The 14,095-nt window shown below is 44.9% G+C and overlaps 1 protein-coding gene and 1 long non-coding RNA gene across 2 annotated transcripts in view; one reads left to right on the forward strand and one right to left on the reverse strand.

Annotated features, from left to right (window-relative positions):
• Window positions 1-11,984, reverse strand: part of SPPL3 (signal peptide peptidase like 3) — a 55,907-nt gene extending 43,923 nt beyond the window's left edge. The window contains exon 1 of the mRNA XM_036392912.2: window positions 11,700-11,984. Coding sequence (XP_036248805.1) covers window positions 11,700-11,722 — 23 coding nt within the window. The 5' untranslated portion in view covers window positions 11,723-11,984. The remainder of the gene's footprint in view (window positions 1-11,699) is intronic.
• A 444-nt stretch (window positions 11,985-12,428) lies between these two features.
• Window positions 12,429-13,425, forward strand: LOC118693099 (uncharacterized). Its single transcript, XR_004981222.1, has 2 exons — window positions 12,429-12,652; window positions 12,876-13,425. It is a non-coding gene; the product is annotated as an uncharacterized LOC118693099 (long non-coding RNA).
• Window positions 13,426-14,095: the final 670 nt, after the last annotated feature.

The following is a 14,095-nucleotide window of genomic DNA, read 5'->3' on the forward strand; positions in this document are numbered from 1 at the left end:
CATATTTATTGACAATGTTCCATCATACACAGAATGTTATGCTTGTCACAGTGCCAGCAAGCAGTCAAAAAAGGACAAAAGAAAACAGATTATTATGTGGCAGAAAGAGAGGACTCTCAGGATATAGAGGGCAATTCCTGTAGGCCTGCAGTGCTCTGCCAAGAGCCCCAGAGCAGTGCTGTGCTCAGACTGTCCCTGGGGCCTGGCAGAGCAGCACAGACTGCGTGTGTGTCTGACACCTGCAAGGTGTGAGCTGAGCTCACTGCTCCATCCCAGAGCTGCCACCGCCCCAGCACACACAGGACAGGCTGTGTCACCTCTGAGGACCTCATCAACCACTTCACCTCGAAAATCTTTCTGTAATGCTCTGTAAGACAAATGTGTAATAGTTCTGGCAGCTTTGCTTGGACAGGGAACAACACACTGTGCAAAAGGACTACTTCAGTATTTATGACAAAAATCTTACTAAATCTGTAATCTGACTTCTTATGGGATGCAGAGAGGTGGGTAACAGACTAAACCAAAAAAGTTCAGACCAAAGGAGTATCTCCATCTGAAGCAACACAGAAAGAACACACACAAAAAGTACAGCAGAGGAAGAGCTAACAAGCACACAGAGGAATACCCCTACCTGACACCATAATTGATCACTTGCACTTATCCAGAAGCCAAAACCAGAAGAGGAAGTTGATCCTCTCTGATGTGTACAGTTTCACTCAAGCCACACAGATGATACTTGAGTGGCCTAACTTGCTCTCAAAGTATTACCTAAAGACAGTCTGTGCAAATTCCGGCTTAACTTCTTTACCCTACCAGCTCCATCCTTTATCCCCAGGCTCTTACTGCAGCCCTGCTCCTCATTTTGCACAGGGTTCTGATCAAAGCTGCCCTCCAGGAGATCAACCTGTCCCTGACCACCACAAAGCCTGTGCCAGTTCTGGCCTTGGTCACTCTCATCATACCAGCAGTAGAGAAATTCTCCCATCTAACTTTGTCCTAACTATCTGGAGTATAATCCTCACTGCATTCAAGGACTAATAGAAGAAGGGTTTATTCACATTCATACCCTTTCTTTTCTAAGTGACAGAGTTGGTCATGCAGAGCAGAACTCTGAGGGCAGAATGTGCTGCAAATCCCATCTCCTTGCTAAGTCACTGCCTCCTCATAAAGCAAATGTAACAACTGAAGAAAAACAGTGGTTCAGAGCAAGAAAGAGCAGGAATACTCGTCCTAGAAGCACACAGCTGGTTTGCCTGTGAGATACAGGTGGTTTTGGCAATGAACGTGACAAAAGGTTAACACACACACACACACATACATGCAGGCACTACTGGGTTAACATCTAGAACAGAAGACACCATAGCAAAGACCCCAGGGTCTCTACTTTTCCCTAACCTAGCAATCATCACTTTGTAGATTACACAGGTTAAAAAATGCAGCTGGCCTAACTGATGAAAGAACATTCACCCAAAACTTAGTGTACAAAGACATTACAGAGTCCCCTCAGGTATGGAGGATACTGATCTGAACACTACATTGCTTCCTAGACAAAACCCATCCTTCCATCCCAATATGTATAAAAAAGTCTGATTTGGAGGTTTCATTTCCCCAGCAATTCTTGTACTTAAGTTAAAAATATGCAGAATACCATGATATTAATATTTTTTAAGTTATCAAGACATAGTGGGCTTTCTAGTATGAAAGAAGTTGGTTGTTTTTATCACAGAAATCAGAAAACAGGATGTTTTCTCACCTATATTGACTCTAAAGCCAATCCAAAACCACACCTCATACCTCTGACACCGAGACTGCTATTTATTGATTACATGCTTAGAAATCCAAACTCTTTTTAGCAATGTATTCACAAGTCAGATAAAAAAATAAAACTAACAACTAATAGTTTAATCAAAGCATTTAACAGTCATGCCTTACAATCAACAAGCTAAAGTCAAATTGACCAATATGACCTTGTCAGAAAGAGCAGCTCTGAATGCTGCTGGAGTTACTTTACTCACACATTCTTTATCACTGCCTGGGTAGAATGAAACCTGGTTTTATCAGCATTCCATAAAAGAATGAGTTAACACCAGCAGCACCCAACTCTGACAGTGGTAAAAATACACTCCTGTGTCAGTCAAAGCCATAGAGTAACCAGTCTAGCCACATTTAAGCAGCTTTAATCATGCTGGCCCTGTACTAAGACAAATTCACGTTGTCAGATGATGGCTGGTGAGATTCTGAAATGAACTTGACTACTCACAGCTGCACCAAGTCACAAGGGGATTCAGCTGGCATGAAAATACAAAATACTGACCATCAAAACAGGCACCCTGCTTTTGCCACCTCCTACTGAGAGGCAAATTCAAAAAAAAAAAGGATCTTAAGTTGTGCTGAGCTTGACTGGCCAGGGCCTGACTGCTGCCTCACAAACTGTGGGGAGAACCACAGAATATTCACACACCCAAGTGCCAGGGTATGGCAGCTGAGGCAGTTCCAGGTGCAAAAAACAGGTAGCAGAACAGACAGAGACTCTTTCCAACAAACTCTTGCCCAAATAGCTAAGAAGCTTTTCTTGTGACAACAAAAAGCAGGAACATTCTTTTAAGAGGGTGTTTTGGAAATCTTATGAAACTTTTTCCAGTAAAGCCCCCTGCAGAGAAATATTTTTGGTTTATGGCAGACTCTTTTCATCTTTTGATTCAGCTTTAAGGTAGCATGCTTTTTTTATCTGCAAAAATATAAAAAATAAAGAGAAAGATAACTAGCTGGAATACTAACACTGGGGTTCTTCTAAGGCACTTAAGTATGAGAAAGACTTATCTTTCTGTTCTGTACCATCTGTAACTGCTTACAGCTGCATCTGCTTTAGAAGTAGACAAGTTAGCAGAAAATTAAAGAAAAAAAAGTTCAGCTCTTCACTATTTAGCTTTAAAGTTTCCTTTTTCTTGAGGAAAAAAGCACTCTTTAAACTATTTTCACCATAAAGCTTAATTAGATTCTACTCTTCATCTTCAAAACCCTGCAGAGATCATAATGTTCCCCACGAGAGCTTTTAGCCCTTTGTGGTAACTTTTCTGAGCAGCAATTCAAGTGAAGGTGTAGGATCAGCCACCTCAAGGAGAGTTCAGGGAGCAGATAATCTCTCTCCAGCACACAGCCATCAATCTGAGCTTCTAAAAGGGACAAGAATGACCTTGCACCATCAAACCTAGAAAGCAAGGCAGACACACCTCACCTCAGCAGTCTGCAACACAGGCTACAGAAATGCACAGGAGCCAGCTCTGTGTGCTCCTCTGCCTCCTGCTCCTTCACCTACCTCACCTTCAGCTAACAGTGACCTAGGGAAGGGACTTCCCATTGACTAAATAAGTCTAAGTCACACTACACCTATTTTATCTTGCCAAATGGGTCTGACAGAGATGATGGTGAGATAAATCACAACTGTAAGCCTGAAAGTGGCCCTAGTAAAATCACTTCTTTGTGTGACAACTCACCATTGAGCTTTGCTCTTATATATCCAATAGATCTGTATCAACAGCCAGCTGATACTAACTACAATAATTACTCTGCTGAATTTCTACCCAGTACTAAAGTTTCCAGATAAATCTAAATCAAGTTCTAAGCCTGGGCTATCTGACCAGAAGGGATTTCAGATGGCCAGCAGGCACAGACACCAGAACTGAGTGGAGCCATAATTCAGCTGCTGTGTTCACCTCTGTCCTGCTAATTGTGCTACTGCAGAGCTCAAACATTTTGTAATGCTGGTTCTTGTCCAAGCTGTGCTATCTCAACTGGAGTCAGCTGGGCTTATTATTCCAGTAATGACTGAAATTGAAATAAATCCTGAGGATATACACTTGCTACTAGCTCAACCCATGTAGAGAACCCCTCTCCAAAACTGTCTGTGCTGTAGAGAAACGTGCACCAAATTTACATGCTGAGATCACTTGATTTTTTGTACCACCTGAAGCCACACTGCACCAGGAATCCACATGTAGAGGGTTTTGCTATTCTAACATGAAGCTGCTATTTGCAGTACTACTGTCATGAGAAAATAGCACAAGCAGAGCTCCCAGACTTCTGTGATTCAGTCAAACACTGTCAATTCTTAACATTTCTGTTGATCCCTAAACTTCCAAAATAGTCTGAAATATACTTAAAATTGTGTATCATTGCATATTTACTAGAAGTCACCTGTTGGCTAGTTATCAGATGAACAAAAGGACCTTTTAAAGATAATTCTGTTCAAAAACCAGCAGAGTATGTAGGAATGAAGAAGGAAATTTGGACTTCCAAATTGAGCAAGCAGAGAAGCACTGAGTACAACTAAGAGGACTGCAGGGTGCTTACCTTTAACAGTCAGTAGTTAATGTTGCACAGAACTATTTTTTCCTTTTAGATGAACTGAAATCAAGCCTATTTCTTGAATAAGTAAGGTAAGCTTGCCAACTCCTGGCTGAAGTTAAAGACTGTGTATGAACAGAGGGTGGGACCCCCTGCTTCCCCCACACAACCTTTGCTGTGGAAGCTCCTGCAGGAACAAGGTTACGGCATAAAAATGGAAGAGGATCCTTTCCCAGTCTTTGGCTACATACCCAGCTGCATGGGAAAATAACTTTTTGGGTCAAAAGTCTATGGACGAGCTACAGGAAGTGAAGGAAGAACATCCAAACCTGGAGTCACAGTAGGAAAAACTGAGAGTCAGTGTAATTTTCCTTTCAGTTCCACTGGTCAGGGAAAATGCTACCATATACACACTCTGAGATATGATTTTATCTCTCCAACTTCTACACTGCCAACTTCAGTAATGGAATTTTAAGGATAACATTGTACAGTAGAGAATAATCTTTTTAGTGCATTCACCCCTACTTTATGACACTGGCTGTGATGGTTTTAAAGTACCTCTTTTCTAACATCCTGAAAAAAAAAGTCACTTCAGCTTTATTTCATACATTATTTTGAACCCTTGTTGTTGTAGGACATTAACAATGTTAACTTGGTTAGTTATCAGTTACAAAGTATCCCTCCAAAGAGCCAGCAGAACATTCTGACTTTCTGACAGCCCTGCCTATACCATACCACTTAATGTGACACACAGATATGGAGGCTATCCAAGGGAATCTGAGACCTGAGGCATGGGTCTGGCCCTAAAAAGAAATACTCAACAGAATCTAATAATGAAGATGACAGCAACACAGCTACACAATTAATGAGCTCTGGGATAATGTCATCATGGAGGTTCTAGCAGACAGAGAGACATTTAATGTATGGTGAGAGCTGAGCTGCTCTCGGGAGGCACAGGAGGGCAGGGAGATCAGAGTATTTCAGGCACAGACACCAAGAGATTTAGGAGAAGAGATCATCAACACAAGCACCCTTGGAAGAATTAAAGAGAAAGGGAATCAGCAAGTGTTGCAAGGACACATATGCTCCATTAATCTTATTAAATCATCACCTTGCAGAGTGGCTCTGACTGCCTGGATCCCGTCCAGCTCGTGCTTCGCTCCACACAACGCCCAGCGCTGCCTGACTCGCTGCATTTTAATCCTCATCTCTGACACTACAGCCATGCAGCAGCACAAAGAACATGGGCACAACTTGCTTCTACAAATTTCACCCTTGGTTCTTCGTGGAAACTTCCCTCATATGCCACCAGAATCAAATTAGGGTGTTTTGACTAAACAATTTGTGCCAATTATTTGCTTTTAGAGTGTATTACAATGCTTAGAGTCATCATAAAATGTCAAAGGACAATAAAGACAATGGCACCTATGCCACAGATGTTGGCACATCACATTATCAAAATAATTATATAAAATAGCTGAGATATTGAAAAAGAACAGAGTCTGCTCTGCTCTTCTTTCAAACTTCAGGAAATAAAAATCACTGCATTTTAAAAAGCCTGACGGATTTTTCAAAGTACTTTTTGTAGGAAGTTTTCCTAAATACCCCTTTTTTGGCATTGTGTTTCAGTGACAAATGACTGAGTTTTCAGCAACTGAATCTAGTATTAAAAATGGTGGTATTCACCAAAACACAACTTAACTCAATATCCTCAATTAATTTGTCTGGTGGTCACTACAAAATTCCTCAAATTCCAACAGCATCAGGCTGCTTAACTCATACCAAAATCCCAAAGTGCACAAAATAAGCAATTTATTGGATCCTGCGCTTCAGCAGAAGAGAGAGATGCTCTCAGCTCCATCAAACCTCACACAAACCACAGGAACAAGTATTGATAATGGTGGATCCACACACCTAAGTACTCATTCACCTGTGACAAGGAATCATATTCAGGTCATCTTCTGTTCATGGAAATTCAACCTTTCATCCCCAGAAAAGCAGCCTGAACTACCCCACAAACTACAGACCCTTCAGTCTTCCAAGGCAGGTTTTTATGCAGGCAGGGAATCCAGGTCTCTGCCAATCCCAGACAGAAAGGCATGTCTGCCTCTTGGCCCAGCAAATATTTACAGGATTTTATATGAAGTGAAAGAGATTTAAGTGGACACACAAAGCTCAACCTCTGAATAACACATAGTTTGGTGATGAGAACGCTCCCCTAGAAGGTGAGAGATGCAAAGCCAGAAACCCTGGGGGATGGAACTGATCTCCTGCATCCTAGCCAAGGTCTCCAGTCACTGGGTAAAACTAAAGGAACCAGTAACTATTATTACCATAGTGCCCTGGAAAGGTTAAATGCAGAACTGACAGAAATCTTATTTACAAGAGGTGCTGCACACCAGCACCAAGAGAATATTGATTTCTGTTCTTCACTTTAATTTTTTTCCTCCAGGATTACTAATATATTAGTAAATACAGCCTTACAATTAGCAAACAGTGACAGGAGGATTTTTTTCCTTGAGCTTATCAGTCACTATACACATGTACATTTGAGTTACTGTAAACTTCTACTTATCCCATGCTCTTTGCTCTATTTGCCTTTCAGCCCAGTGCTGCAGACAGGGCCCTGATCCACAGCCCGAGATAGCAAAAGCTCCAGGGAGGGTGACAAACAAGTGAAGTGAGACTAGTCCTGAAAGACAAACATATGAACTCTAAACCTGATATTCTCAAATTTACTGAGGTTTAAGTCACTTTTCTCATGCTAGATACTCATGCACATTCATACAATGACATCCTTGTTCTCAGGAAGCTCCTAACAATCCTTAAAATGGAATGTGGCCGGTAATTTCAGTTCCTGAAAATTGCAAGATTAAGGGCCAAACTCCACATTTGCATGCCAGGATTTCATGACAGATTTTTGATGGCAGCACAACAGAATTTCATCTATGTGCATTGCAATCTGTTGCCTATCAAGTGCAAGAATTTTAAAATTCAGGTGAATTATTTTTTTTCTGTTGTAAACTACCTCCCACCCTCAAAACACCTTAATTAGTCAGTTAAGGTCTCCCAACCTAAACTGAGCAAACAAGTAAAAAATCTTGAATGCAAAAAATTATTTTACTAGTATTTGACAAGTTCTGTGAACAAGCTGCAGCTCCTCTTACTCCCTGCCCTCCCACATACACATCTAATCCAGCCAACTAAGACTTGAAAGCACCACCTGAGTCTTCTGGAAGAAACTGCATTTTAATTCATGGCAGCAGCATGCTAAATGCTTAATTGCAATCAAAGCAAATTCTCAGACCTCTGAATTCAGAAAGACTTCTAACACCAACCAATTTGAATTCTCCCAGAAGCAAAGACAGCACTGTACATTTACACTTATTCCAAAACCCAGTAGTTTTATTGATTACTCTGACACATCATTAGATTTAATTTCCACACCCTTTGCATTATGAAGAGAAGCTTCTAAATATATCACCATTTCACTCATGAAACATTTGATGGCTAATACAAGAATCATCCCACTGATTATAACATTTAACAGGGAGTTCAGTTGTTCTTAAGATTAGTGACTCAATACAGTGCTTTCTTTTTTTGTTCTTAGCTTGCCCTCCCAGTCTGTCTCCTAATCACCACCCTGAGAGGGCACGCACACATGGCAATCCACATTACCCTTATACAACACTCTTGGAAAGGAAATATTAAAACCACATTTGATTTTGGTGTAGAAATCCCCTTCTTTGCTCTTCACCAATGAAGGAAGCTGTGAAAATCTTTTGTGCATTGAAAGGGCAAAAAAAAAAAAAAAAAAAGAACAAAGCAATCTCTATTGCCAGACTGGGCAGCAGTAAAAAGGGAGGGGGTGTTACATCAGGCCTTGAAAAACACTAAACACCTACTAACTGCAGATAAACAAGATAGGAATGGTGCTGGGCCTTCTCAATAGGCTCCAGCACAAAACACCACCACAAAATGCTAGAAATTAAGGACAGACCAAGTATTTCACCAAGCAATGATCGAGGTCCTGCTGCTTCCAAACTCAGCTGCTGTCACACTCCCAACAGTTTGGTGCCTGCAGATAAATTCCTTGGTATTTACTAATCTTACACACACACACATATATATATAAATATATACACTGCTCTGCCCATGCTTATTCCCTCCTCAGTTTAGCAGAAACTTTTGTCACCCCCTGTTCCATTTCCTTGCTGGAGCACACACAGGAAGCAAGGGGAAAATGGGTATTCAACAACCTCTTTCCTCTCCCATTCTATTCCACTTGCAGAAAACTAATTTTAGCTCTTATTTAATCTACAAAATCATGAGCAACCTTGCCATGCAGCAGTATTGTACACAGCTCTCCTTTCCTTTTATTAATGCAGGAATTTGACAAAAGAAAGTTTCTCTACTCACTGCTGACAAGCATTTGATTCAAATACCCTTTCTTTTTAAAAAGTCCATATTCTTTGAAAGAGTATTTCCATCTGGGACCTATCCCACATTTCACATTAAAATTAGTTTTTCCAGGATGACAGTATTCTTCTTCACCAGCAAAATTCTCAGCAGAGCCTCCTTTCAGGATAAGACACCTTTATCTGAAATACTGGCTCAGCAAGATGACTTAAGATACTAAAAATTTAAATAAAAGTACATATTGTTATAGGTGTGGGCACTACTGAAGAAATAAAGAAGTAGTCAGAAGAAATTCCTTACAGGAACAGTGTCAAAAGATAACTCATGTATTTAAAACTATGAAAGAGATGGGGGGAAAGCATAAGTCTCTCCTTCTTAGAGTATCTTAATAAAAGAAAGTAATTGCATTTGGTTCACTTGGAATTTAAAATAAATATACAAACCTACCTTAAAATCAGATTCATATTTACAAACCAATAAATAAAGCAATATGAGAATTAGTTCTCATCTCTTGAAAACATCATAATTAACAAGACTGTCAGTCATTGAAATAAGCCCTGATTCTCATGTTTGCCAATGCTGATGTCCACTAATCACAGCTGGCAAGTACCTTGCTTCAAAGTATTTTTAACACAACTGAGACTTTGGGTTTTTTTTCAAAAAATCAAACCCATAATAAGCTTTTATCATACCTTATGAAGCTACAGTGGCTCAACAACACATGCAGACAGTTAGGGACAAAAAGATGGAACCAAGCCTTGTGCACCTGCACAAAAGGGAAGTGCTACTGCAGCTGGGAACCAATTTACATCCCTGCAGAGCCAGGGGCATGAAAGGGCTTTTCTGACTGCCAGATGAGGCATTTTCAGATGTGAAATAAGGTGTGTGTACAGCAGCTGGACACTGCAGCACACAACACACCTGTTCTTGGAAAGCTGCAGGTCTGGCAAATGGACAGGATGGGATCAGCCAACTTCCAAACACAGCTCCTGCAGCAGCTCCTGGGCACAGCCCTGCTGCACACCAGCACCAGCCTCCCCAGGGGACAAAATGCACTTTTGTCCTGAAAGTGCTAAAGCACTGGCCAATTTTACACTGAGCTGCATCATCACAACTGTAAATAAACCAAGGCAAAATTGTTGTTAGAAGTGTAAGTAATGAAATACCCACAGAGAGGAGAGCATGACTGCAATTGGATTTTTGCTCTGTCCGCTGCTGCCATAGCTCCCAGGCAAGGCTGAGCACAGGTAAAAATGCAAAGTGACAGAAACCTCAGGTGCATGAGGACACCATGGAGAACACAGACCTAAAATTACAGGGTTTAAAGACACATCATGTCCTCATTCTGCTACAACCTCAGTACCTCAGTAAGAAAGAACTTCCATTCTTCAGATCCACCTAGCACAGTGAAGACCTTAAATGACAATTCCCCTAAAATACACAGGAGAATTAAATTGTCATTTCAGAAGAGCAAACCCTTCTCTCAGCCTCTGTTAAATATCCTCCCTTTAGACTATTACTATGGCAAAAACACTCATTCCAAACAGCAAATGAGTTAAGATTAAAATAATGTATAAGTGACATTTTGTTTCATTTACTTCTTTCCAGAAAGCTGACAAATCCAAGAGTTTATGAATTTATCATTTCATACTGCAATTAAAACACACTAAGACACGTTTAACTGAACTACATTAAACTGCCTAAATCTGTACCAATATTCATTTACTGTGTCAATATGTAAACGATCTTTTAAGTCAGAAGAGTTGAGTTTTTACTGCTATTTTAAAGCAGACCAAACCACTGCCTGAACTGAGCTTGTGAAACAAAATAAGAACATCTAAAAAGCAGAAGACTGATACAAATGTTGGTTCTTGACAGAGAAGAAACAGGAGGGAAGAAGGGGCTGCCAAAGTCTCAACATGTGGCAGAACAGAAATCCCCACTGGGTTCCAAGTTTTGAAAAGTAATGGGACCATTCAGAACAGGGATGTTTGTTTCATGCTCAAGCCCTTCTCCACATTCAGCACACACCAAGGTCAAAAACTAAGAATTAATTCCTTTTTTAATAAGGGACTTATTTCAAAGCAAGTAACTTTTTTCAAAAAAAAATCTAAGAAACAACTCTAGATGACATCACTGGATTTAAAATGCAGTGAGAATATCACAATAAATTGCTGCAGTGGTCAGGTCAATAGAGATGATGCGCAGGTAAATTATTTGAGGTATTTTGGCTGTGATCCACAACAGAACAAAACCCCCACATTCATAGGAAGAAACTGCACCTCGTCTCCTTTATCCACTGCCAGCTAGGCCCGAGACAGTGTCAGGACACAGAAAAAAATGCCCTCTCATTTGCTACACTTCATGTCTTTCCACAGGAACTGGTCTCTTCCTCGTCGTTCTATTTCCTGTACAGGGACCAAGCCTATTGTCGCTAGGTGAAAACACACACACAGACACACACACACACACACACACACACCACCGACTTACCAGCCTGCGCTGGCATAAACCTCCTTTTAGGCAGAGGTGACCTGCAGCCTCACAGCCCTGAACGAGCTCCTGTCCCTGTCCAGGCCCGGCGGATCGGGCGTGCAGGGATCAGCTCACAGGGAGCCCTTCGGGACAGGACAGGATCGGGGGTGACAGCCCCGCCAATGCTCCCGGCGATCCTCTCCTGCTGCCCGGTGCCGGCGGGGGGGATCCGCACAGCCCGGCCGCCCCGTCCCTCCTCCTCTCCACCTAATCCCCTCCTCCTCAGCCGCGCCGAGCCCTCAGCCCGCAGCCCCTCCACCAGCGCGCTCCTTCCCGCCCCGGTCCCCGCCGCAGCCCCCCCCGCCGGCCCGCCCCGCCCGGGACACCGGCCCCGCGTGGGGCTGCGCTCGGCGCGGCCCGGCCGGGTCGGACCCTCCCGCGGCCTCGGCCCCGCGGCTCACCAGGAGTAGGTCTGCTCCGCCATGGCTGCGGTTGGGCGGCCGGCGCTGGGCTCTGCGGGGCGGCCGGGCCCGGGCTCCTCCTCCGCCGCCTCCTCCTCCGCCTCCTCCTCGCAGGCTCCGGGGCTCAGTGGCGGCCCCGCTGCGGCTCCCGGCCCAACATGGCGGCGGCTGTGAGGAGGGAGGGGAGCCGAGGGGGGGTCCCCGCGCGGGCGGGTAGGGCGATGGTGGCGGCGGGGCGGGCGGAGGCTCAGCAGCCGCGACGCGGGGCCGCGCTAGGGCGCCGGCGGGGCCTCATGGCCGGCGGGGCGGCGGCGGCGGCGGCGGCGGCGCGGGGCGGGGCGGGGGCGGGAGGCGGCGGCACCGGGCGGCCGGGCCAGGCCGCGCCGCGTGCCCGCGCTCGCGCACGGCGGGGGCGGGGCCGCGCCGAGGGGCGGGGCCCGAGCGGCGCGCGAGGTCACGTGCCCACAACACCTTCACGTGCCGCCGCCGCCGGCCGCGCGCAGGCGCTGTGGGGCGCGGGGAGGCGGCGGGCGGCGCTGCTTGTCGGGCCCGGCCGCGCCGCTGCCGGGATCGGCCCCCGGGCGGGCGGGTTCGCCGCGGACACCGCGCCGGAGCCTCGGCGAGGGGGGGGGCGGCTGCGAGAGAGGGCCGCGGACGGAGCTTCCGCCGGCAGAAAAGCAGCGCGGGCTGCGGGAGGGTTTTGGGGCTGGGGGCTTCCGGCGAGCAGCCGCGGCTCCCGAGGTGAATCCCCAAGCCGGCGCTTCCTTTCCCGCAGCTCCCCCGGGGTGCCGGGCAGGGCGAGCGCGGCCGGCTCGGACCGCGACCCCGGGGCCGCTCCCGCTGCCCCTCACGGCGCTGCTTTCCCCGTCCCGCAGCAGCCCCTGCCTGCCCCGGAGAGCGCCGTGGCGCGGGGCTCCTCCGGACGTGGGCTGGGTGCTAAATGCACCGTTCAGGTAAAATAATTCCTACCCGCGGTGTTAATTCATCACATGCACAGGTGTTCCCAGAGAGTGCTGTATTTTTGAATCTTTGAAACCAAGTAATATCCGTAGGGTCAAATGCTCAAATGTTGGTGGTTTTTTTTAGGGAAGGAAAATAACATTCTAGATACTTTAACCAAATAAAAATCCAGATACTTTGACCAAATAAAAATCACGTGCTTCATTTTATCACCAGCCTGATATTAAACCTGTGCGAGTCTCAGGCAGAGAAACTGCTGCGTTGATATTGGTCTGGTGTCTGCTGCCAAACCCTCGGCCCTTCGTTGTGTTTCTGCCAAATACAGGACCAGTGCTTTTTGCTGGGTTTGCTCACGTGAGTAATCCTTATTTACCTCCTGGGAGTTCACTTGCAGCAATTTTGTGCAAGTGCGGCTTTGCAGAGCTTGAATCAATTGTTCCAGTCCAGCTGTGCATTCCCACTCATTGTCCCTTTCAGTGTGGGAGGGAAAACAGCCAGTTTGAACATACAGCTAGAGGTGATGTAACTGCATCAAATATAAATAGAAGAACAAATGCCCAGGGCTGGTAAAAAAATGTATTTGTTTTAAAAACAAGGATGAAGAAATTCTATGCCTCGATAGAATTTTGTTTCAATCTTCCAAAAAATAACGGGACATTGGGACATTTTTCATTGCATCTACAGGGATGCCAGATGCCTCTGAAATTTGGAACCACACTTTTGTTTGTTCCTATTAGTGGATTGAATAAAATATTTTCATTTTGTCCATCTCATTTATTCTCTCGAATGGGAAGACCTTAGGCTGGTGTGTGGTCATGACAGAGGATTAAAAGTAAGGAATGTCTCTGTTCATCTTTGTTGTGTCACCAGTTGCTGTGTAATCCTGGGCAGGTCACTTCATCCCTGCTAGCTCAGCTCATCAGTCAATACAGAGGAAACTGCAAAGAAACCTGAAATTTTGGGGATCTGCAGCAGGAAGATGATGCATGTGCAAGACAGGTTTACCTGGTCTTGATGGAGGGAAGGCCTGGGACTCCTGTGTTCCAGTTAAACAAGGCTTTTATTAAGATGGTGCTGGACTCTGAGGGTTTCTTCCCCTATATCTTTATGCTTTCAAAACAAGTGATGCAGGTTGTGTCACTTCAGCATCCAAATGCTCAGTGTTTTCCCCAGCCCTTTGGCCTTGTGGACAGGAATGACCTTAGAGCTCCCAACATAATCAGCACTTTACCCACTTCTAAATCTGCTGGAGAATCGGATTTATCAGCTGGGAGGTGGAAATGCTCCAAGTACCCAGTGGGGTCACAGATCCCTGCTGGGCTCAGTCCTGGCAGCTGGGGGTGCTGCAAGGATCAGAGGGTGGGGAATGCTGAACTTTCCTCCCAGCTGGAGAAACTTCCTGCCCTGTTTGATCTCTGCCCTCGGCTTGCACAGTC

This window comes from Molothrus ater, chromosome 18, assembly GCF_012460135.2.
Source record: "Molothrus ater isolate BHLD 08-10-18 breed brown headed cowbird chromosome 18, BPBGC_Mater_1.1, whole genome shotgun sequence".
NCBI classification, from domain to species: domain Eukaryota; kingdom Metazoa; phylum Chordata; class Aves; order Passeriformes; family Icteridae; genus Molothrus; species Molothrus ater.